Here is a 23,535-nt window from a genome sequence, read left to right as displayed (position 1 = left end):
TGTAGTTTATTAGATCGTGCATTGTAAAATACTAATTTTAGTTGGGGTTTCAAAGAGTTAAAATAAAGTATTTTCATAGACGCAATCGTCATACTATTGTCCGCCGAATACTTTCAGGACATTTGGTGTGCGAAAGTATCACTCATTTGGTATCGTTCGATTCATAACAAAACGAGGAAAGTCCTACAAACATATTTATTACCCAACCTAACATAACCGCCGCAGCGCGTTGTATAAGAGTGGCCTCCGGATAATACCAAAGTACCTATTTAAGTTACTCAATGTAAGTTAGTCCTAGGCCTGACTTATTGTGCCCACTGATTTTTTTTTTGTTTCAGTTAGGGTCTACCTGCTTTTTATTCTATCAACCCCTAAATTATACCTCAAGTATAAGAATCCGCAGCTAAAAGAAGTCTCAAGAAGTGTCAACACTTTGTAAGTAAATTAAACCGTTTCTCTGGTTAAGTTAAAAGTAACTTAAGTTTATAACTTTTCTATCGGCCTAATATTGTCAAATTCGTGCTATGTAATAACTTAGACTAAGTTACGCTAGGCTATATTTATTGATTACTGTAAAGCAGGTCATCCGAGATATGAGTTAGGTTAACTTCAATAGGTTGACTGATAATTTATCAACACAGTAGGATTATCAGACCAAGTTATTCAAATTTGTGTTTACTAAATAAAAATACTTGATCATTTTATTCTACATCAAATAGGCGATGTCAGGTCCTCTTTGTAATGATGCACGTAGGCTAAAAAGACTTTTTTTACTGGTGCGTCAAAGACTAGGCCTATCTATCGTTTCTACATCCTTCATAAATTGGCGTAGCCTATTACTATTCATGAACAGTTATCGAGTGCATTTGGTAGGGAATTAATCCTAAAATACCAGATTTTTTGCCAGTAACTTGTAAAATATTTGATTATAACTTGAGTTATGTATAACGGAATTTTCCCTAGCTCTTAATTTACAGGATTTAATCAGAGCTTGGCTGTGATAGTACCTTGTAAGGTTTTTTGGACTTACTTTCACTTGTCCTAATAAAAAAAAGACATCTCTAGTGTGGTAGCCTAGATGAGTTCCCTTATTGTTGAATGTAACCTTGCACAAAAATCCAACTACCTAGCCTATATGATGATAATTTATTTTACCATATTAGTAATTTGTATTAACATCGCTGAAATGTAGGTAAAGCAACTCACCTACTTATACTACCTTAATTTTAGGACCTAATTGTTTTTGTTCAAACAAATGGATTTGTGCTGTCTATTAAAAAAGCGAATCAACATTATGTACTAAAGTGATCATCCAAAAGACAGTTTTTCCCTTTAAGTGTCTTGTGGTGTTAAGATTGCTATGAATAACAAGCATCAAATAGTAATGGAATTTTGTATTCCATTGCAGACGAGGAATGCTGTTTGAGGGTGAAGCAGACGCTCCTCAAAGCAATGCTACGTTTATCAGGATGCAATCGATTGAGAACATTACGCTGCAGACTTGAAAGAGGTTTCAGTAACTTGAATCATGTGGAGACAGAGGGAGAAATAGTCATCGACCCGAAAACTAACAAACATTTAGATAATGCGAAAGAGAAACAAGAGACACCTGCCAACTCTTCTACAAAGCCCTTCAAAAGTACTTTTAAAGTTTACGATGAACACAGTCCAAGATTTAACGACTTCAATATTCAGATGATACCAAAATCTATGTGTGACCTTTTATTCGGTAAAAATCCAAAAAGTACACCGTGCAACTTGCAGGAACTGAATAAAGCTATTTTGGAGTTAAAAAAGCACGGATTGATGTCTGATATGAACGGAGCGCAGGATGTAAAATTAAATCTACCTAAACTCGAGGGTAAAACTATCGACGATCATTTTTATAATATTGGTGAAAAACAGTGTGGTTCCTACCGTAACTTAGTTCTCCACTTTTTGTCGGGGTTACCCAAAGTTCCTACCTGTTGGGAATTGAAAGAGGGTTGGACAAAATATACTGAGGATGGGACTACAAGCGTTGACTTTCCAGATGAAGATGTATTGGTGTTTGATGTTGAAGTTTGTTGTTCCGAAGGGCAAATGCCAACAATAGCGACAGCAGTTAGTAGTACAGCTTGGTACGCTTGGGTTAGCTCAAGATTAATCAATAACAGTAAATCCGCTGAGAACCATCACACTTTAGATCAACTGATACCCCTTGAAAGTACAGACTCCGATAAAGGTTATAATTTTAGTGAAAAGATGATGAGGCCTAGAATAGTGATTGGTCACAATGTAAGCTATGATCGAGCGAGAGTCAAGGAACAGTATTGGTTGGAAAGAACGGGTCTTAGGTTTCTAGATACGTTATCTCTTCATGTTTCTGTCAGCGGAGTTACTAGTTATCAGAGAAATCTCTTGAAAGCTGGTCTAGGTCAAGACAACGAGTGGAGCAAGTTGAGCTCTTTAAACAATTTAAGTAAAGTTCACAATTTATATTGTGGTTCTGAGCTGTCTAAAGAAGAACGAGATATATTTGTTAAAGGTACAATCTCCGATGTATTAGACAATTTTCAATCGTTAGTGTCTTATTGCGCTAACGATGTTTTGGCTACTCATAATGTCCTATGTAAACTATTTCCAATGTTCTTAGACCGATTTCCTCATCCTGTGTCTTTGGCTGGGATACTCGAGTTGGGTTTGGCGTACTTACCGATAAATTCAAGCTGGAATCAGTACATATCAGATTGTAACGCAGCGTACGATGATTTAGATCATGAGGCAAAGCAGATTTTGATCCAACTTGCTGATGATGCTTGTCAACTTTTACATGACGATGCGTACAAAAAACATTTATGGTTGTGGGATCAAGATTGGTCTGTTAGAAATCTGGCTCTCAAGAAAAAGGCTGGGAAGAAAGAAGTGGATTCGGTTGATACTGTTGATAATGATGAAAAAGATAGTGATTTAGGTCTCTTGACGTCAAATGAGAAATCGGATTATGAAGTCCTACTAAGTAAATTTAAGAGTTTATTAGGAACAGAACAGTTACTTCCTTTGAAACCTCCTCATCTTCCCGGATATCCTGCTTGGTACACTAAACTCTGTCCTAAATTGTCATCCCCGGAATGGTCACCGGGCCCGCAATTGATAAGCACATCAATGCAAATTGCACCTAAGCTCCTTTCTCTGACTTGGCAGTCGTTGCCTTTACATTATGTCCGAGGCCACGGCTGGGGTATGTTGGTTCCTTACAAGACTGATGTAGAACTGGAAAATATTGAACAAGTTCCAATGGAACAACTGGTTTTGTATTGTCAAAATATTCAAAGTGATTTATTGTGTAAATGTTCAAAACTTGTAAAAGACGAGCATATTGAATTTAAATGTGATACGAGTAACTTAAAAAGTGATCCATCCAAAGGAACTCCTATATTTTGTAGATCTGAAATGGGATCTGGTTGCGGCTTGGTAAAACTACCCCATAAAGATGGTAAACATTTGAATGTCGGTAACCCTCTAGCTCGAGATTACATCCACAAATTTTCAAAGGACAGTTTAGGCGGAGGTGATGAAAAGACTGAACGGCTCATTGAAATTAGCAAAATGCTCTCATATTGGAGAAATAACAAAGAGAGGGTCGAAAGTCAAATAGCAGTATGGTTAGGGAAAAAGGATATACCAACGTTCATGAAAACTGATGTAGAATTGGGTGCGATACTTCCACAAGTAACTGTTTCTGGAACTCTGACACGAAGAGCAGTCGAACCTACTTGGATGACCGCATCAAACGCTCTCAGTGACCGAGTAGGATCTGAACTGAGAGCGATTGTGACAGCACCTCCGTCTTACTTTCTAGTTGGAGCTGATGTTGACTCCCAGGAACTTTGGATAGCCTCCATCATTGGAGACGCTTACTCGTACAACCACCACGGAAGCACTCCCTTCGGATGGATGACTCTGAGTGGCAAGAAGTCAGATGGCACCGATATGCATAGTGTAACAGCCAAAGCTATCGGAATATCTAGAAACCAAGCCAAAGTTATCAACTACGCTAGAATATACGGAGCTGGTCAACCGTTTGCTGAACATCTGTTGAAGCAATTTAATCCTGACATGTCGTCTTCTGAAGCGAGACAAAAAGCGTCCAAAATGTTTTCAATGACCAAAGGCAAACGAATTTACATCTTGAAAAAACACATTTTACCCGATATACGTCAGCGCACTTACACAAAATACGGAGCTAGAGAAGTATGTTCTTTGTATGGCAAAGGCATCGATGAATTGTTCGAAGTCCCAAAATGGATTGGCGGAACCGAATCAGCAATGTTTAATCGACTTGAAGAAATCGCTTCAGATCCTGAACCTAAAACTCCTTTTCTCAAAGGGAGGCTCAGCAGGGCACTAGAGCCTGGGACTGATGCAGACGACAAATTTATACCGACTCGAGTAAACTGGGTCGTTCAAAGCGGAGCCGTTGACTTTCTTCATCTGATGCTTGTTTGTATGCGATGGCTGCTAGGACCCAACATTAGGTTCTGCCTCAGTTTCCATGATGAAGTGCGTTATCTAGTCCCTCAAAATCTTCGATATCAAGCAGCTCTCGCTTTGCACGTCACAAATCTGTACACAAGAGCGTTTTGTATCAGCCAACTGGGAATGATAGACGTGCCGCTGTCAGTAGCGTTCTTCAGCTCTGTTGAAGTCGACACGGTTCTTCGAAAGGAAGCCGATCTCGATTGCAAGACACCCTCAAATCCCTTCGGATTGTCAAAAGGATATGGTGTACCACCTGGGGAAAGTTTGAATATTGAAGAGGCCATTAGAAAAGCAAGAGGGACTGTAGGCCTTCCCTGCTTTAGAAGTAAAAGGTATTGTACCACTAATAAAATCTTATAAAACATTGTTTAAATTGTTCTCTAAAAAAATGTTGAACCCACCGTCATATTCTACATTGTAATCTTAAAGAATATCCAAGTCAATTCATGTTAAAATACAAATATTGTCTACGCAAACAACTGACTCCAAGCAACACTGACATCTTGAAAGTTGAAAATGTTGTAGAAGTCAATCACAGAAAGCTTGAATATGAAATTAGTATTCTTAAAATGGTTTACAATACCTGCATATAGTAATCCTTTGTTGCTGTTTTGGCAACTAGTTTCGGTTCATTATTGAACCATCTTCAGGCCTCAAGGTGTCAAATAATCACTTCATTCGAAGGTCGTTAATAACAGAGTTCAATAAATAAGACATATACAAAACACGAAACACGGAACGGACACACATTACAAAAAACACGAAAAACACGAAGGGACATTGACAATCGATCGTGACCGGGCTGAGGTAAAGTCTAGACTAGCGGTCAAAGTGGCCTATGACGTTGTCTCTGTCTTCTTATCACCGGTGCGTGTTCATTCATTCATTGTTCCCCTCCAGTATCCTAATAGCTGTATTGTAAATATAGTTGGATTGAAAGGAGAGTTTATCGTTCAAAACGTTTTGATGGTCAGCTTTAACTGCTCTGTATATTTCAAATTCCTCCAATGTGTTTCTGTTTAAACGGTCCTGCGAAAAATGTAAAACTTCCATATTACTATTGATGTTTGAATAATTGTGGTTGTGTAATACCAGATGTTCTGCGTAATTTGATGTTTGGGGAGCTGTTGTCTTTCTGGGCATATGTTCCTTAAACCTCTTCTTAAACGAGCGTGAAGTCTGGCCAATGTAATATTTTGTGCAGTCATTACAATTTATTTTGTAGACTCCAGACTTATCGTAGATGGTTGAATTAGTTTCTGTTTTTTCTTTCAATAGAGATCTCCAAGTTTATTGTTAGTCTTGAACGATACGGTGAATTTATTTTTGTCCATGATATTTTTAAATGTGCTACTGATATGTGAACCATAAATTGCTGAAATATACGTTTTCTTTTCTGTTGATTTAGTTTGAGGTTTATTTAAATGTTTGAAAATCAGTTTGTCCACTAGACTGGAGTGAAAGCCATTTGCGACTGCTATGTATTTTATCGTGTTTATTTCTTCATCATAATCATTCTGATTCATCGGTATTGATAACAATCTATAGATAAAACTTTCACTCCAGTCTAGTGGACAAACTGATTTTCAAACATTTAAATAAACCTCAAACTAAATCAACAGAAAAGGAAACGTATATTTTAGCAATTTATGGTTCACATATCAATAGCACATTTAAAAATATCATGGACAAAAATAAATTCACCGTATCGTTCAAGACTAACAATAAACTTGGATCTCTATTGAAAGAAAAAACAGAAACTAATTCAACCATCTACGATAAGTCTGGAGTCTACAAAATAAATTGTAATGACTGCACAAAATATTACATTGGCCAGACTTCACGCTCGTTTAAGAAGAGGTTTAAGGAACATATGCCCAGAAAGACAACAGCTCCCCAAACATCAAATTACGCAGAACATCTGGTATTACACAACCACAATTATTCAAACATCAATAGTAATATGGAAGTTTTACATTTTTCGCAGGACCGTTTAAACAGAAACACATTGGAGGAATTTGAAATATACAGAGCAGTTAAAGCTGACCATCAAAACGTTTTGAACGATAAACTCTCCTTTCAATCCAACTATATTTACAATACAGCTATTAGGATACTGGAGGGGAACAATGAATGAATGAACACGCACCGGTGATAAGAAGACAGAGACAACGTCATAGACCACTTTGACCGCTAGTCTAGACTTTACCTCAGCCCGGTCACGATCGATTGTCAATGTCCCTTCGTGTTTTTTGTAATGTGTGTCCGTTCCGTGTTTCGTGTTTTGTATATGTCTTATTTATTGAACTCTGTTATTAACGACCTTCGAATGAAGTGATTATTTGACACCTTGAGGCCTGAAGATGGTTCAATAATGAACCGAAACTAGTTGCCAAAACAGCAACAAAGGATTACTATATGCAGGTATTGTAAACCATTTTAAGTATAATACAGTCATCCGGAGGCTAAACAACTATATTTTAAAATTAGTATTGATTTCAAGTACTTGCTGCTGTGGCTCTCATTTTTTGCCTCTTCTTTCCTTTCTACTAACCTTCTCATGTCTTTTCCGATCTGGTGTCGCTAAAGATTTAAAGTTTTAGACCTAAAACTCAATGAATAGGAATTAATTTTCATACTTTTGGACCCAGCTGTTCTTGATTATGAACTTATGAAACAGCTTATCTTAATCAGTAACAAAGCTACACAGATCATTCCACTCCATTTTAAACTAACCCTTTACTCATGGGTTAAAATGCACACCTAGATGGTGTCCCCATCTAATAATAAATAGTAATAATAACTAAAAATTGTCCTGGCTAATGGACAGGCTGATCTAAGTCAGGAACAACACTGTCATCCAATTCATTCAACGTCCTAGACTAAACCAATACATTCGTTAGTGTGCATCGGATAGAATCTAATTTAACTTGTAATTCAATTTTTTGAAATTGTGTTGTAGGAAAAGCGAGTAATGTCAACCTCGTCATCCACAAAACGCAAGCACGTCTACTCGGAGCTGCTTCAACCGGAACTCAGAGTCCCCAGGGAGAATCAGCAGATCGTGCGATTGACGGGAGGAAGGGGAAACCACCTGCACGACGCTGAAACACCAGAAGGTGACAAGTTCATCGTCAGCATGCCTACCAAGTTCCGCAAGAGTGTGTGGGTGAAGCGAGGCGACTATGTACTAGTAGAAAGTATCCCTGAAGGCGATAAGGTGATTTTTGCACCTTTTTTACTTGTTTTACAATTCTGTACATTACTAATACTTTTTAAACTTTTCTTATCCTAGATGTATTATTTGTCCTAGTGGTACTTATACAATATACACTCTCATAAGCAAGTGTGTGGGTAAACAAAAAACAAGTATTACAATGGTTAATATTTTTCGATGGTAAATAACTCTTCAGCAGCTGTTTGAAATTAACAAAATTAACATTGCTCTTGTGACAGGCAAATCCAAGATGGCCATTAGCTTCCATGGACTCCCTTGGAAAACAATTAGTAACTACATAGAAAACTACTAATCCCACAGTGCACTAGATATTTAACCACTTTAGTGTTTGAAAAAATATTTTTGGATGTTAAACAACTCTATAGCAGCTTTTTGAAATAATCAAAGATGGCCGCTAGCCTCCATGGACTATTGTAACAAGCTGCTGAATGTCGACTTATATTTAATATCTCCACAGTCATTTAAATAGAGCAAAACATCACAAATCAATAACTAGATTTTTTAAGCAACATTTGGTGTAGCCTATATTAAGTTTTTAGAAAAGTATAGAAAATATTCAAGATTACACTTTGATCATGATTTTTTGCGTTTTACGCTACAATCACCTTTAAAATATCAACAAGTGTGTTGAATTATAGGTTAGTGCTACTGGTTGGAAGAATTCTCAGAGGAAGGTTTTCTCAGTCTTATTGTATTTTGGTTGGATATTTATAACAATTTCATAAATAATAATATACAACTTTAAAAATATAACTTGTGTTGCAGGTCAAAGCAGAAATTGTTACCGTGTTGACCAAAGATCACATTAGATTCTACAAGAATCAGAAGTGCTGGCCAGACCAGTTTGAGGAAAAGAGTAACTCTTTTAGCGTCCAGCCGAGGTACGAAACATCGTCCTCATCATCTTCCACTTCTGACGAAGACTGAAGACTAATCTCGTTGTTTTGTACAAAGTTATACATTTTCTACCATAAAGTTTTGTATTAATGCATCTTTGTAACTTTTTTTGTTCCTCGAAAACCAAAATAAAGTATTGTTGCGAATCGGATGGTAATTTACCTTTAATAAAAATAATTTGTGTTGGAAGTTAACCTCGTTTCTGCATAGGTTTTCAAATTAAAACGAAAACTAAATAAATGTTAAGCTTAGGCCTACGCAAACATATCAGACATAACCTAAACCGTTATTTGTCAATTAGTTATGACCATTTAAAGGCCATCCCTCATGAAAATCAGTATTTTAACATCTTAAAGAACTAGATTTGTTACAACTTTTATTGAACATATAAAACTCAATATTTTTAAGTTACTTTCAAATCCAGCACCTCACAATATCTCATCTTTCATAAATAATAAGCGATTAAATTTCTTGGTCTTACAAATTTTGAAGATATAATCACAATCTTACACACTCTTAAAAATAGTTTGTGATAAAAAGTAAAAACGCTCGTATTGCCTAGTGAACACATTTTAAAATGGCTTCTTTCATTACTGTTGTCTCGTAGTGGTCTCCGGACCTATCTACGACTGATGAGACTAAACAAAGTCGAAACAACAGAGTACAGTCCTTGACTATATATACACTAGTCTATATAGTCAAGGATACAGTCCTTGATTCAAAGAAAAAAATATTCCTTTTTATTAACTTTAGTCCTCTTATCCCAAGGTCTGCGAAATGGTATATTTTGCATACTAAAAAAAAACCTATGCACTTCAAGGTCTCTTATACCCTTCTCTATACCTAGTATTTGCCCCTCTTGCCCCGAGGTTAATATTGTTCCTCATTATTGTTTAACCCTTCTATTATCCCTAGTATTTGTTCCTCTTGTCCCAAGGTCAATATTGATCCTCACTATTGTCTTACCCTTCTCTATACCTAGTATTTGTCCCTCTTGCCCCGAGGTTAATATTGTTCCTCATTATTGTTTAACCCTTATATTATCCCTAGTATTTGTTCCTCTTGTCCCAAGGTCAATATTGATCCTCACGTCTTACCCTTGTACCCAAAGTATTTGTTGGATACTGCCAATTCTTCAGCTTCTGAAAACAAACTACTGAACACTTCTTGACTGGTCGCTATTTTTTCTTCAAGTAGTTCTAAGTTTTCCTTTACTGCACTTTTAGCAAAACTATGTCTACAGTTTTCTTTTGGCACATCCTACTTATGTTCGTCAGACACATGACAGTGACAATAAAAGACGAGTCCATCATTGACAAATGCAAAGAATGTGCCATTGCTGTTGTGTCAGTCTCATTCCACTCGGAAATCTTCAAGAGAGCATCACTGATTCTGTTGAGTTCCTTCTAAAGAGAAAAATGCTTTTGTGGCGCTCTATCCATCTTGTCTCACAAAACCAATCAATTGCCTTCCCAAAGTGTCCTTCAAAACCGTATTCCGCTTTGAAGATGCATTGTAAAAAGCAATAATGCTTTTGATAACACCCAAACATCACTTAACATGAATCACATTTGATGTTTTTGAGATGGACAAGTTCAATGCATGGTTGAAACAAATGCACTGTATAGCATTGGTACAATCTTTAAGGATAGCTGCAACTGCTCCTTTGTTCCAGATACCATAGTGGAACAACCATCTGTAGCCACGCCAACGCAGTTCATTTTCGGAAGTCCATGCTTTTTCATGAAATGTAGTACTATTGTCCCATTAACTTTTCCTGTCAACGGCTTGCCAGCAAATATGCATAATCTTCCAAAATTCTTTCTATTCTATGATTCATGAACTCTGCAAAATGTTTAAAGATATCACAATTATGTACACAACAAATGCAAATGTTAACTGTCACATATGTGATACATCTGTCATTTCATCAAAATACGATACTGAACCATTTACTTTGCTGAACTCTTTCAATGATGGTTTTCATTATCTCTTCAGCGCAACAACTAATCAATTTGTTCTGAACAGTTTTGCTTACATACTTAGCATTCCCAGGTGCAGATTCCATGTTGTTCGTGAACTTTGTCTCCAGCCTCTACTCTGAAACGAATTAGCTCACGAAATTTTCGATCATTACTAACAATGTTATTTTGTTATTCATTGTGACCCTTCGTTGAAATATGTTATTGATAAAATAGAAGAATAACCTTATCCAACCACAGTTGCTGACAACAGTTTTGTTTCTCAGAATTTCGTCAGGTCATTGTATGCAACCACATTATTCTCACTGCCAGTTGAACACAAATCTCCCTCATCTGGGTGTCCTCGAAATGGTATATTTTGCATACTGAAAAAAAACTATGCACTTCGAAATGGACTTCAGTTTTTTCTGTTTTCCAAAACATCTTTTTGGTGCTGCTTGCTGATTTGGTTTTCTACTTGGAGATTCGGATTATTAATTCTTCTTAGAAATTCTTTTCCATTGCCATACAGTGATATGCGTCTTGAGAATGTGTTGTAAGGTTCCCATCTTTTCCAAAAAGATGTTTATAATCTGTCACAGGCTTGGAAACTAGATTTCTCAAAGAGACACCACCAGCTGCAGCAGAGGCAAACAAAGCGCAGTACACGCAAAACAATCCTTTCTGAGACACAGAAAAAACTAACCACTGAAACTGATTAAAAAGATCATGTGAAGGCCGTCTGAAGCTGTCTTTTCCGTTCTTTTTTACAACCATGCATGGAAATACATAATCCTTCGATGGTTTCCAGTGATTAACCAACAGCTGTTCTTTTGTTAAGTCATCAGTAGACTTACCAATATAATCTCCAATATCATACACAGTTTCCCTTGTTGGTTCTGGTATTATGATTTCTGAGCTTGTAGCTTGATGTGGTAGATAGTTAACTTTTTCAACTCCATGACTTTCCTTATTCTCGCTTAGAGTTTCTAAGAGTGAATTTTCACCATCATGCTTAACATTTTTAGAGGAAAAGTCTGAAAGTTTTGCTTGCGTTGAACTTCTCTTTATTGAAGATTTATTGTTCATACTTAAATCTGCCTGAAATCATGTGTAAAAATATAATTTAAATCAATTATTATAAATGTAAATTAAAAAAAAAAAATTTATTAACATTATGCTTAAAAAGCACATTCAAATGATATACTGTGCCTTTTACAGCCTAAATTTATTAGTTCATTAGTTGCACATTTAAATTTTTTGTTTTTACCTTCAATGTTTTGGTTTATTTCAATTTTTATTATTTATTTGTCTGTTTAAAATTTAACTATTTATCAATGGTAACTTATTCAAGACTGAAAAAGTGCTAAAATAAATTTGCAGGAAGAAAATAGTCCGTATTAGTTGACCAGATAATTTGTATAAATAATTCTATATGAATTAAAACTAAATACAAATTAAAGACAAGCTCTTTTATCAAGCTCTTCTACATAGTTTAATGAAAGATGTTTAAATGAAATAAATCTATTAGGAAATTTACATTTAAATACATTAGTCATACTTTAAAGCGCTAGAGTCATCTTTAGGGAAGTTCTGTCCATTTTCCTCATGAGGTATATTTTGGAAAAAGGAATTGTATTTCTCAGGGATCCACTGTAACAAATTCATGAGATTCTTGCACTTTTCATTGCTAATACTTTTTTTGTTATATTAATTGGAAGAGAAAATCAACGGACGAGGCAACATCTGAGATGTACATAAAGAAGACATGTTTTTTAGTGGAACCACATGAAGAACAAGCAGGAGTGGTTGATTTAACACATTGAGTGCTAATAATTATGATAATTGCGGATATGAAAAGCTAAAAAATTATTATGTGATTACTTACTCAGAAATGATGTCAGGATATCGCAAATGGTACTTCCAGTTATCCAGGGTCCATTTTAGCGAATTTCCCTATAGGGAAGTAGCTATTACCGTAGGTGGCACGGTAAGACCTAGACCTGGGACCGATTTACTTTTTCATTTTGATGTCCCCAGAGGCCAAAAACACTATTCGTTCAAATTTTTATATATGTATATATATATAGACTTATATGTATATATATATATACGTCCGTGAACGCGATAACTTGAGTAATTTTTGTCCGATTTTGATGAAATTTGGTTTAAAGGTGTAAAGCGGGATAAACTTGAATGAGTTCGCGAACCAGCATAATCGGACCATGGGAACGGGGCTTTACGGGGGGTTTTATGGGGTAAAAATTGGTTTTTCTCACTTTTGACCCTCAAAACACAAAATTTCCCAATTTCTCTTTAGACCTTTTTAAAGAGCTTAAAAAAACAAATAATTTAGTATATAAAAGTATTTTTGTTCAATTATTAGTAACGGAGAAAATGAAAAAAATTGTAAATTTAAAATTCCCATGTTATTCTTATGGAGAATATTGTCAAATGTTGTAGTTTGCTTGTTTATGAATATATTTTGATCAAACTTGGCAAATTTATTTATTTTGTACTAAGCTATCAATATTTTACTCAAAAACACACTTTATTAGTTTCCTTGTAGCAGCAAACCTAGGTACTCGTTAAACCTAATGTTATTAAAATACAGGGTGTTGAAAATGTCTGGAACCAACATTATATCTAGTGAATGGTTAAAGAAAAACAAATGATAATTTGTGTACGGATATACTATGGTTTTACCTATCTTTTAGTGCCTTATGGAATTTTTACCACTTATAGGGAACGTCCTGTGGAGGATGCAGTAAAAAGTTTTAATGGAAGCCTATGGTAAATGATACATAATTTTAAAGGCCATTTTTTTCTGAGTAAAGAGCCACAAGTTTCATCTCAAAAGGACTACCCTAGCAAAAATGGTGACTGTTTGAAATTTAAAAACCCACTTAAAGGGAACGTCCTGTGGAGGAAGCAGTAAAATGTTTTACTGTAAGCCTATGGTAAATGATACATAATTTTAAAGGCCATTTTTTTTCTGAGTAAGGAGCCACAAGTTTCATCTCAAAAGGACCATCCTAGCGAAAATGGCGTTTTACTAAACTTATTTTTAACAGAAATACCAATTAGCTTTAAATTATTTTCAAAAACTTCAAACAGTCACCATTTTCGCTAGGGTGGTCCTTTTGAGATGAAACTTGTGGCTCCTTACTAAGAAAAAAATAGCCTTTAAAATGATGTATCATTTACCATAGGCTTCCGTTAAAGCTTTTTACTGCATCCTCCACAGGACGTTCCCTATAAGTGGTAAAAAATGTCATAAGGCACCAAAAGATAGGTAAAACCATAGTATATCCATACACAAAATATCAGTTGTTTTTCTTTAACCACTCACCAGATATAATGTTGGTTCCAGACATTTTCAACACCCTGTATATTTAACTGAATATCAATTCAGACAAATGGAAATTCGCTTAGTCGGCAGGTTTGCTGCGGCGGGGGTATTTGTTGAATTACGTGACGTCATTTCCGTGACGGGCCTGGCACCACCACGTACAAAAATATATGTTAGTGTGGCCGTGGCCTTGCCGTCAGCACATCACAAAAATAGTCCCAGAAGGCCACAGTAACAAAATAAATGCTAATTTTGTAGTCGACAGTTAGTATATAATCATTATTTGGAGAAAAAATATATTTACAACCCCTCCCCAAACCATTGTATCAAGTGTTTTAGTTCCGACACAAAATGTTAACAACAATTTAGGACAACATGTAAAAGGAGATATTTTGTTTGAAAATAACAAAGTCTATAACTAAAAAATGAATATTACTTTACATACTACTATGTACATCCCCACCCGCTGCCATTTTGTTTTTATTCAGTCTTGGACATATTCGTGGATCTTATCGAAGCATCTAACTTCGCAGAGTCCCGGTTCACCAGAGCATGTGGCACAAAAGTAGGTGGTGTCTTCCTTTTCCCTTCCTTGTAGCACACACGGCACCTTTTGGTCAATCGCTTTCCATCAGATCTGCGTTTGTCCGTTTGGGAAGTCTGTGCATACTGCCCCTGGTCGGTGTGATGGCCAATGTAAATTGTAAACGAAAGTCGTACAAGCTCAGTCGTCGGTTTATGTTATGCATATTGTACAGTAAAAATGCATTGTTCATAACTATCTGTAGGAAGTGGACAAATATTTCTTTATGCCAACGCAGTGTTTTTCGCTTGCAGGGGTAATACGACATCATTTGGTCCATGCGATCGGTCTCCTTCATGTGTGCGTTGTACTGCATAATAGGTTGGGGCATCACTTTCTGTTGTTTCCTTCTGTTGGTCACTGTTACCATCTGGTTGTGAAATTGAGTAGAAATATAGGTCACGGCACGTTTGTCCTTCCATTTCCCTATCATGATACTCTCAGCATAGCTAGAAATGGTTTCACACTTGGACAAAATAGTGGACTTCACATCTGCTGGGGTGTGTTTTCTATCCGCACGCAAAGTGCCAGTCGAATACGTTTAGCGTCGCAGGAGTTTCGATGAGAGTATGTAACTGTTGTAAAAATTGTCCATGAACAATGCGTGTCCCTTGCCTAGAAAATCTTTCTTTAATTTCGTAACGACTTTTACAGTGTGGCCTTTTCCTGCTACACTGTCATGTTTCCCAGTATATACATGGAAACGGAGCATCAGTCCCTCGGGTTCATTTAGCGAGTATATCTTTATACCGTACTTGTGCGTTTGCCTTTTATGTATTGCCTAAAAGCCAAACGACCACGCCACAGCACCATTTCCTCATCTATCGTTAGTTCCTTGTCAGGGTAATAAATTTCTCTCATTTTGTTATTGAGAAAGTCAATGATAGGTTGGATCTTGAAAGCCCTTTGATTTACTGGTTCTGAGTTGTCAGCTGTTGCTACTCTAGAGAAATGTAAACAACGTAGGATTAGTTGAAATCGATCTCTGGACATGTATTGGCTAAAAATAGTGCTGGTTTGAGAAAACAACCAATGGGTTTTCCAGTAGTCCTGGATTCTATTCAGTCTTATGGTCCCCGTATGCAAGGGAAGGCCAATGAAGGTTCACAGTTCCTGAATAGTCAAATCCCTCCATTTTGTAATACGGGATTGAGGAGTAGTGTTTGGGCGACAAAAAAATTCCAGCCCATACTTATTGGATTCGGCTACAATATGCTCTAAGAATATTACATCAAGCAAGAGTTTAAACCAATCGAATGGTTTATTATCACCAGGAATTGGTACACGAATACGTGGTTCGCCTGTAAATGGGATGTCCCGTAGTCCCGCCATTGCACCAGGGGTGGCCGACCATTGGAGGCGTCATCTTCCTCAGAGCTGCCTGAACTTGATTCCGAGTCGTCATCGATGTCAGAGTCCTCGTTTTCAACATAAGTTGGGTCGTCTGGGTCATCCATTGCACTTATACAATATCAACCCTATACAGCAAACATAACACAATAACACTACACACCCGACAAAATGAAATGGCCGAAACAAAAACTAAGCAAGCCAAAAACTGTGGAAGACTTCCCTAAAAGCGCGAGGCAAACACAACCTTCTGCGGCTAAGCTCACACTGAACAAAGGTTGTTGCTATGCCAACATGACGAGCGCGCCTGCCAGACGCCAGGTGTGCCAACTGGGCATGACGGGCTGGCCCGTCACTCGCGCTCAATGTGTTAAGAGCAAAAGGAAAACCGGAAGGTCAGAGGAAAGATGGCTGTGTAATTGCTAAGAGAACACGTTTTTAACACGTTCAGTGCGGCATACCTTCAATCAGGCGCCGCAGCTCAACTGAATCAGTGAACGCAATTGGCATTCAAATATTTCATTCTGACGAATAAAAAAAGAGCAGTGGTGGTGGTGCTGCGTTAGCCAGAGAGAGGACTTAGTTCACTGAAACACCCAAAGGTAGCAGCACTGCCTGGATCCGTAGCCAGTGTGTTTGTAAAGTGGCTCGAAAAGAGAAAATTGCCGGAACCGGGACAAAAGCATTGCCAGACGGGATTTTACGGGTAATTTTAGTATACACCAGACTAAAGCTTATATTGTAAGCTACAGCCTGTAGCTTACAATATAAGCTTTAGTCATTATATATAACATTATATGCCAGCCTGGCAACGATTACAACATTCCCCGGCAATGGCTGAGCTCACATTGAAGCAAGGTTGTTGGCATTGGAGAAGGACGACATTTCCCGCCCTGCGTCAGTGGTGCCGGTACCGTGGGGCGTGAATTCCTGCCCCTAGCACTGAAAGTGAAAAACAACTTAAGTAATGGCTGTAGGAGGAAGTTTATTCTGCCCTATGTAATTCTCGCAAGCAACCGGTTGTTTTATTGCAGGGAAAACAGTCCTTAGTTCTCTTCGGCTTCTTTTCAGTTCAACTGATTTAAACATATCTTCATTAAAACTTGTCTTGTAGTAAAGCTTCGTGTCATCTTTGTGTAGCTGGAGCCATACTACATTTGATATAAAAAAAGGTTCATTGTCTGTGTTTTTCTTTCTTGAGATGAATGGACCATCTTTGTTCCTCAAAGAAAGAAAATCTAAAAGGAGCATTCTTCTTACAACAAAGGGGTCCTTTTTTGAGCAAGAGACGATGATGTTAGCCCAGTCATTTGTTGTAAAAATTGTGTGTGTTTTCAATTGCTTTTTTTCCCTTTCGATTATCCTGTTTATCGTCGACCTCCATATGAGTATGACCAGCAAGCAGGAACTTATAGTTAACTTCTTTGAGTGTTGAACTTTTTCTAATAACCACAGATACATATAAATCATATTCATGTTCCTGTTCTGGCCACTGCAATTATCAGTCCATACTGTTAAGTTTTCTGTTAATTTAGTGTTAAGCTCTTCATTAGCCCAGCTAAATAAACCTGAAGCGATTTCATTGTCACCTCGGCCAGCTGTGGTTTCACCCCAAATCATAAATGATGTTTTGTCGATAGTAGCATCATAGATGGTACTGCTCAGAGTTTCCTGGAATAAAAACTCCGAGAATTTTTTAGATCGGCCGTTGGGAGACACTTTTGAAGATTGGACACAACAACTTTACAGGCCTCAGTGGACCGGCTTCTTAACTTATCTTCTTTCTTAGTGCATACCTGAGTGCGGCATCCATCAGATGATTCTCTTTTTGTAGTTTTACTTCTTTAAGGTGTTCTTCATCTTTCTCACTTTTAATTAGGCAGTCAAGTTTATCAAATACATCACATGTATCATTATCTGGCAAGTGGAAATATAAGTTGAAATCTTCATTAAAAACTTTCTTATAGTCATTTCTTTTCTGTCTTGATATTGTCTTCCAGAACTACATACATTGAGTGCGTTACAGAAATATTTAAATGGTTCTGTAATGGCTTTGATACACAGGGAACTTGGAATGTGTCTTTTGATTCTCTTGATCGTATCAATTGGTATTTTATATGTTTCCCCCCAAAATCAGGCGACAGCATACCTGATTCACTGGCTTTTTTTAAAACAACTCTCATAAATGCTTCTGAAATCGAAAGCGTGTTAAGGAAAAAGGTTTTGCAAACTACTTTCTCTTCATGGTTTGGGAGGGAAAAATATGTGTGACTCTCGGTTTTGCTTTTCCTCGAGCCATCTTGTTTTCGTTGCCTAGCAACCGGCTTTTTCTAATACAAGAAAAAACAAATTGTCTTTTCGAATCCCAGCTTCTTTCAAAATTCCAATATACCAAATGTATTTTTAATCGCTGTTCCTCTGCAAACCTTTGGCTACATTTTAAACTACAAGTAGTATGGCAGGGGGCTTTTTAGGACTTGTCTTTATTTATACTTTTTTTTATTTATGTACTCTTCCCCACTAAGTCTCCTTTTTTCCTTACATTTTTTCTCATTTTATTCATTCCTTGTTCTTTTTACCTTTTTCCTTTTGCTGGACTTGATTCTTTGGAAACTTTTCCAACTGTGTCTTCTTCTATTATACCTTCATCGTTTGGCTTATTATTTTCTAGCAAAGATAAAATAAACCTTCCTCTGCTAGTTATTTTAACAAATTAATTAAACCTTCATACATGTTTAACCTAACCTCCAAGTACATTTCAATAACCACAAACTATTACTCTTTTTCAGATTAACAGCTGCCTTTTTGTTATTCACAGCTCTGTTTTCCCAAAACCGAAATTTTTATTGAATTTTTTTTGGGGGGGGTAGAATTTTGAAAATGGGGTTTTTACGAATTTTACCGGTAATGTAAGATCCCATAGTTCAATCCTACGCAAATTCCAAGTTTCTAGCACGTTTCTAAACGGTTCAGATGAGTGTACAAAAATTGAGAGTATGCCTTAATCATACGCAATGAAGTATAGCGGGGGACTTGTATTTTTTTTGTTTTGTTTAAAGCACGTTCTTCTTGCTGTCACGTTCTCTGTTGGACATTTAGGATAGTTAAAATCAAGTTGGAGGTCACCAATGAAGATGACAACTATGTGATAAAATAGTTTTTATTTTTGTAAGTTAACCAAATTAACGATTACCAGGAATGAAAATTAAATAATCAATAACATGTGAAATACAATTTAATATAAAGGTAGACAAAGTCACTAAACATGATAATATGGGTCTTGTAACAGATAAGATGTAACAACTCACCTACAAAATTAGCGCTCTATGGATTGAGAGGGTTTCAAAGTTCTTGCAGAGAGAACATAACTTATCCTCCTTCCAGGCTTTTGTACAGGGTCGCTATATTGGGATGATCATGAACTTCAGTGATGCTTGATCTCAATAAGTTTGGTGTTCCTGTCAAATTTGTTGCTGAATGGCTCTTATGTTATTTATAGAGCACATGTTAGTCCGCTTTTGCATTCTTTGACTCTAATGACTTGCGTAAGAGCCCTTTCCAAGCATCTTACATGCATCGGGGATGCAGAGTAGCACTGGGGAGGATCTATCGAATGATTTGTCTTTAAACATCGTTAAGGCCAACGAAAGTCCCAGGATAGTTGAATGTTTCAAAAAATAAAAACTCACATTAGAAGATCTTGTTTCTCTTCTTTCTTCAAAAAATGCATTAAAAATTGTTTTGGCATGTTTGGCATCTGGGTTTTTGAAGGTAGAGCATCTTCATCTCGGTTTGAGGGAATGTCCAGGTTGGGATAAAGTAAATTCACGTGGATATTTCCCAAAGGTAAAATATTTAAGCTCTTCTTACTCTGAGAGACAAGGACCTAATAAACACTAGGCTTAATTTAAGGTTGCAAAGCTAAAACCCGAACTCATTAATTTACTTTCCGGTTGGACGCGAGCATTACATATAGGGCAGAATGAACTTCCTCCTACAGCCATCACTAAAGTTGTTCTTAAATAGGTGCTCTCTTGGCAAATACAGAGCCATTTGTCCTCTGACCTTCCGGTTTTGTTATTTCTGGTAAAGCAACCACTTATGCTTGTTCCTCATTTGGTTCCTCTGGAATACTTGACTTCTGGTTGTCCATCCTCGATGTTGCCTTTTTCGTTGGTTTTTCCTCTTCTTCAACTACATCGTGACCTCCGACAGAAAGTCTTAATCTCTGTTTGAGGGCGTTTTCAAAAGTTAATTCGCGTGGAAATAAGTTGATAATACCCTATTCCATTTTCTCTTTGGAAGGTCCTCGCCTTTCTTCCCAAATTATCCCAAAACTGCAAGTATTGCTGAAGTGAACACCTGTCTTTTTTTTCTTTTAATTCCTGCACATCCATCCTAAAGGTAATATTAAAGCTCATCACGCTCTGAAAGACAAAGGACCAATACCTGGAATTGTTTCATACTGTTGAACAAAATACAGTACTTTCAACTACTTATGTTTGACTGTCTCACATAATTGGTCCATCCTAACAGTGAAAGTGGCAGATATTTTCTAACAAAAGCTTTAATAATCTCACCTTATTTTTGGGGGAAAGTAATGCATCTTATTGATATAGTCTTAAAAGATGTAAAAGGTGTAAGCACAGCCACCTCTAATACAAGGCCGCGACGTTCGAACTGGCAACGCCGCAATCACACCCCCTCTGCGTCCGTCTTCAAACGCGCTAGGCTATGAACATCAATGAGAGTATTGCTGCTCTGTATCAATGAATGAAAGTATTTAAATACGTAATAACATATTTTAGTAGATTTTTAAATATGGTAAAATAGACAAAATTGGAATCTATGTTGTTTATTTAGTGAAAAATTGCAACATACCGCAATATGTCTAAAACTAAAAATATACAAACATAATGTTTTTGGTTGCATTTATCGTATTGTAAGTACGATGAATGTGGAAATAGATGGACTTTTACATATTTCCTTTGTTAATTTGATAATCTACACTATTATATAAAAATCTCATGGTGTCTGTATATATGTGTGTTATTCAACATAGTAAAAACTACTAGACAGACTCTGCTTAAATTTTACAAAATAAAACTACTATACCAAGAATGGTTATACAGTAGGACTAACTTATTGCCACTTCAATATTCTTAGAGACTTTGGGATTTGTAGAGACTAACATCTAACAATTTTTCAAATAAAATTAATTTTAAATTTTTAATAGGAATATTATGTTTTAGTCTATCTGAGGAAACCATAAGTTAGTGACAACAAAATTTGAAGTTTTCATTTTGAAGGCATACGGACTAAATAATTTATTTTCTTTGAATAATTACTAAGAAAAATGTTTGCCATTTTGTAAACGATTTCAGAAGCTAGGCCTCTATATGGCTTTCCACAATATTAATAGAATTTTTTATCACATCAACATTCAGACTGGATTAGGAGACTAAGATGCTTTTATTGTTAGATGGTGTAGTACATATTTTTTTACTAGTATGCCTACTTAACAGAAACACCGGCTTATTTCTTTGAAGTGGTATTTATTTAAGTTATTTTAATCACTTAACAACAGCATTTATCAATAAGATAGACAAAAAAATGAGGAAATAGTACGGTATTACTACCTAAAACTTGCTTCTCGCGTCTATATTTACACGAATCGTTGTCTTATTCTTACATTTTTTTATAAATTTAATCTAAGCTCATATTCGTGAAAAATGTTTCACACCAAAACGAGAATATTTTTAAGATGTCTAATTTGATCGAAGAATAGCAGAAAGCAATTGTTGCTTATGCGGCGGATCAAGTAGTCTTAGAACACTGTATGTATTATTCATTTTTAATTGAGCTATCGTAATTATTCTTGCATCCAGGCACATCACATCTATCTGGCATGCTGTAGTAAGAAGTTTAATGTCATTACTAATGATTAGAGGTAGTAGAAACGCGATTATGTACGTAGAGTACGCGACTCCTCCATTCACTGTAATGGTAAAACGACCGAACGCCAAGACACTGATGCGACGTTGCCGCTTTTCACTCGCCGCGGCCTTGTATTAGAGGTGGCTATGGTGTAAGTGAATTTAATCGTCTGTCCAGCAACTGGTCAGGGTTCGTATTGTGTTTTTGCTTCACCTTTGGCGGAATCACGATGGCATCTTTCTGCTCAGATATCTGCAGAATATCTGCTAGGATTTAACAGCTAGGATTTAACAGCAAGTCTCTTCAGGTACTGTGGAGTCTCGATTGAGAGGTTTGCAAAGTTCTTGTAGAGAGATCATAAACCTACGCTCCTTCCAGGGTTTGTACAGGGTCAATAAGTCGGGTGGACTTTTAATTGCCAAGTGATAGCCTAATGTATCTTTTTTACTTTGTTGTTTTTATAGAATTTGTAGAATTGAACATAGGAGGACCCCGGAGAATATTGTGAGCTGGGATCCTGAATAGCATTGGGAGGCCTGGAAGATGATCCAGATGACAGGTTATAATTATTGTCGGGGTCATCACAAAGTCAAACAAAATTTGATTTATTCTATGTTTTGCAATCATCTGGAAACGGGTGACTAATTTGACGTTGGCAAGCAACATTTTCTAGATATATCACAATATTTTTTTTTATGTTACTTCCAAGTCTCTTTGTTACCAAGATCTGCGCCCCATACCGATGGAAATTTTTCGGAGAAATAACATGTCCAATGCTGTTCTTCTGTTTGATAATGACAGAAGATGCAGCTGCTCAAACAATTACATCAGTGTACCTGATGCCAGATCTTACACTGACCAACTGAATAAAGCGTCTTTGGATTGCTTCAATGTAGTTGATGTGGCGGTATGGAGACCAAACATCAGATCAATATTAAAGTATAGGTCGAACCATTGATACATTACCTTCAATGTTGGTACTGAAAGAGATCCTCCTCTTGAAAGTCGCTTCCTGCAGTTTCCAAATGATTCTCGTCTGAAAATACATTTCTCTATCTCCTGAAATTTTCTGCAAAAAAAGGAGAACTTTCAATTGAGAGACTTGCCCTCGAAGTTTGATAAAAAGGCTAAAAAATACCCCCACCCCAGCAAACCTGCCGACTAAGCGAATTTCCATTTGTTTAAATTGATTTTCAGTTAAATATATTTTAATAACATTAGGTTTAACGAGTACCTAGGTTTGCTGCTACAAGGAAACTAATAAAGTGTGTTTTTTTGTAAAATATTGGTAGCTTAGTACAAAATAAATAAATTTGATCAAAATACAAAATATATCCATAAACAAGCAAACTACATCATTTGACAATATTCTCCATAAGAATAACATGGGAATTTTAAATTTACAATTTTTTTTATTTTCTCCGTTACTAATAATCGAACAGAAATACTTTTACATACTAAACCATTTGTTTTTTTTTTTTAAGCTCTTTAAAAAGGTTTAAAGAGAAATAGGGAAATTTTGTGTTTTGAGGGTCAAAAGTGAGAAAAACAAATTTTTACCCCATAAAACCCCCCGTAAAGCCCCGTTCCCATGGTCCGATCGTGCTGGTTCACGAACTCATTCAAGTTTATCCCGCTTTACACCTTTAAACCAAATTTCATCAAAATCGGACAAAAATTACTCACTTTATCGCGT

At 36.5% G+C, this 23,535-nt stretch overlaps 2 protein-coding genes across 2 annotated transcripts; both read left to right on the top strand.

The window, feature by feature from the left end:
• The first annotated feature begins 340 nt into the window (after positions 1-340).
• On the top strand, positions 341-7,619 carry LOC128986340 (DNA polymerase subunit gamma-1, mitochondrial). Its single transcript, XM_054406666.1, has 3 exons — positions 341-435; positions 1,409-4,853; positions 7,484-7,619. Exons 2-3 carry the CDS (start codon positions 1,453-1,455, stop codon positions 7,494-7,496), a joined length of 3,414 nt encoding a protein of 1,137 aa, XP_054262641.1. The 5' UTR covers positions 341-435; positions 1,409-1,452; the 3' UTR covers positions 7,497-7,619.
• LOC128986341 (probable RNA-binding protein EIF1AD) lies at positions 7,496-8,750 on the top strand. The gene is made up of 2 exons (XM_054406667.1): positions 7,496-7,741; positions 8,525-8,750. The coding sequence occupies exons 1-2, from the start codon at positions 7,496-7,498 to the stop codon at positions 8,684-8,686; spliced, it is 408 nt and encodes a 135-aa protein (XP_054262642.1). The 3' UTR covers positions 8,687-8,750.
• Positions 8,751-23,535: the final 14,785 nt, after the last annotated feature.

This window comes from Macrosteles quadrilineatus, unplaced genomic scaffold (genome assembly GCF_028750875.1).
Source record: "Macrosteles quadrilineatus isolate MER2022 unplaced genomic scaffold, UCM_ALF_1.0 Scaffold_2__2_contigs__length_208266976, whole genome shotgun sequence".
Classification (NCBI taxonomy): domain Eukaryota; kingdom Metazoa; phylum Arthropoda; class Insecta; order Hemiptera; family Cicadellidae; genus Macrosteles; species Macrosteles quadrilineatus.
The sequence above is the reverse complement of the archived record's forward strand: the minus strand, read 5'-3'. Positions and strand labels throughout refer to the sequence as shown.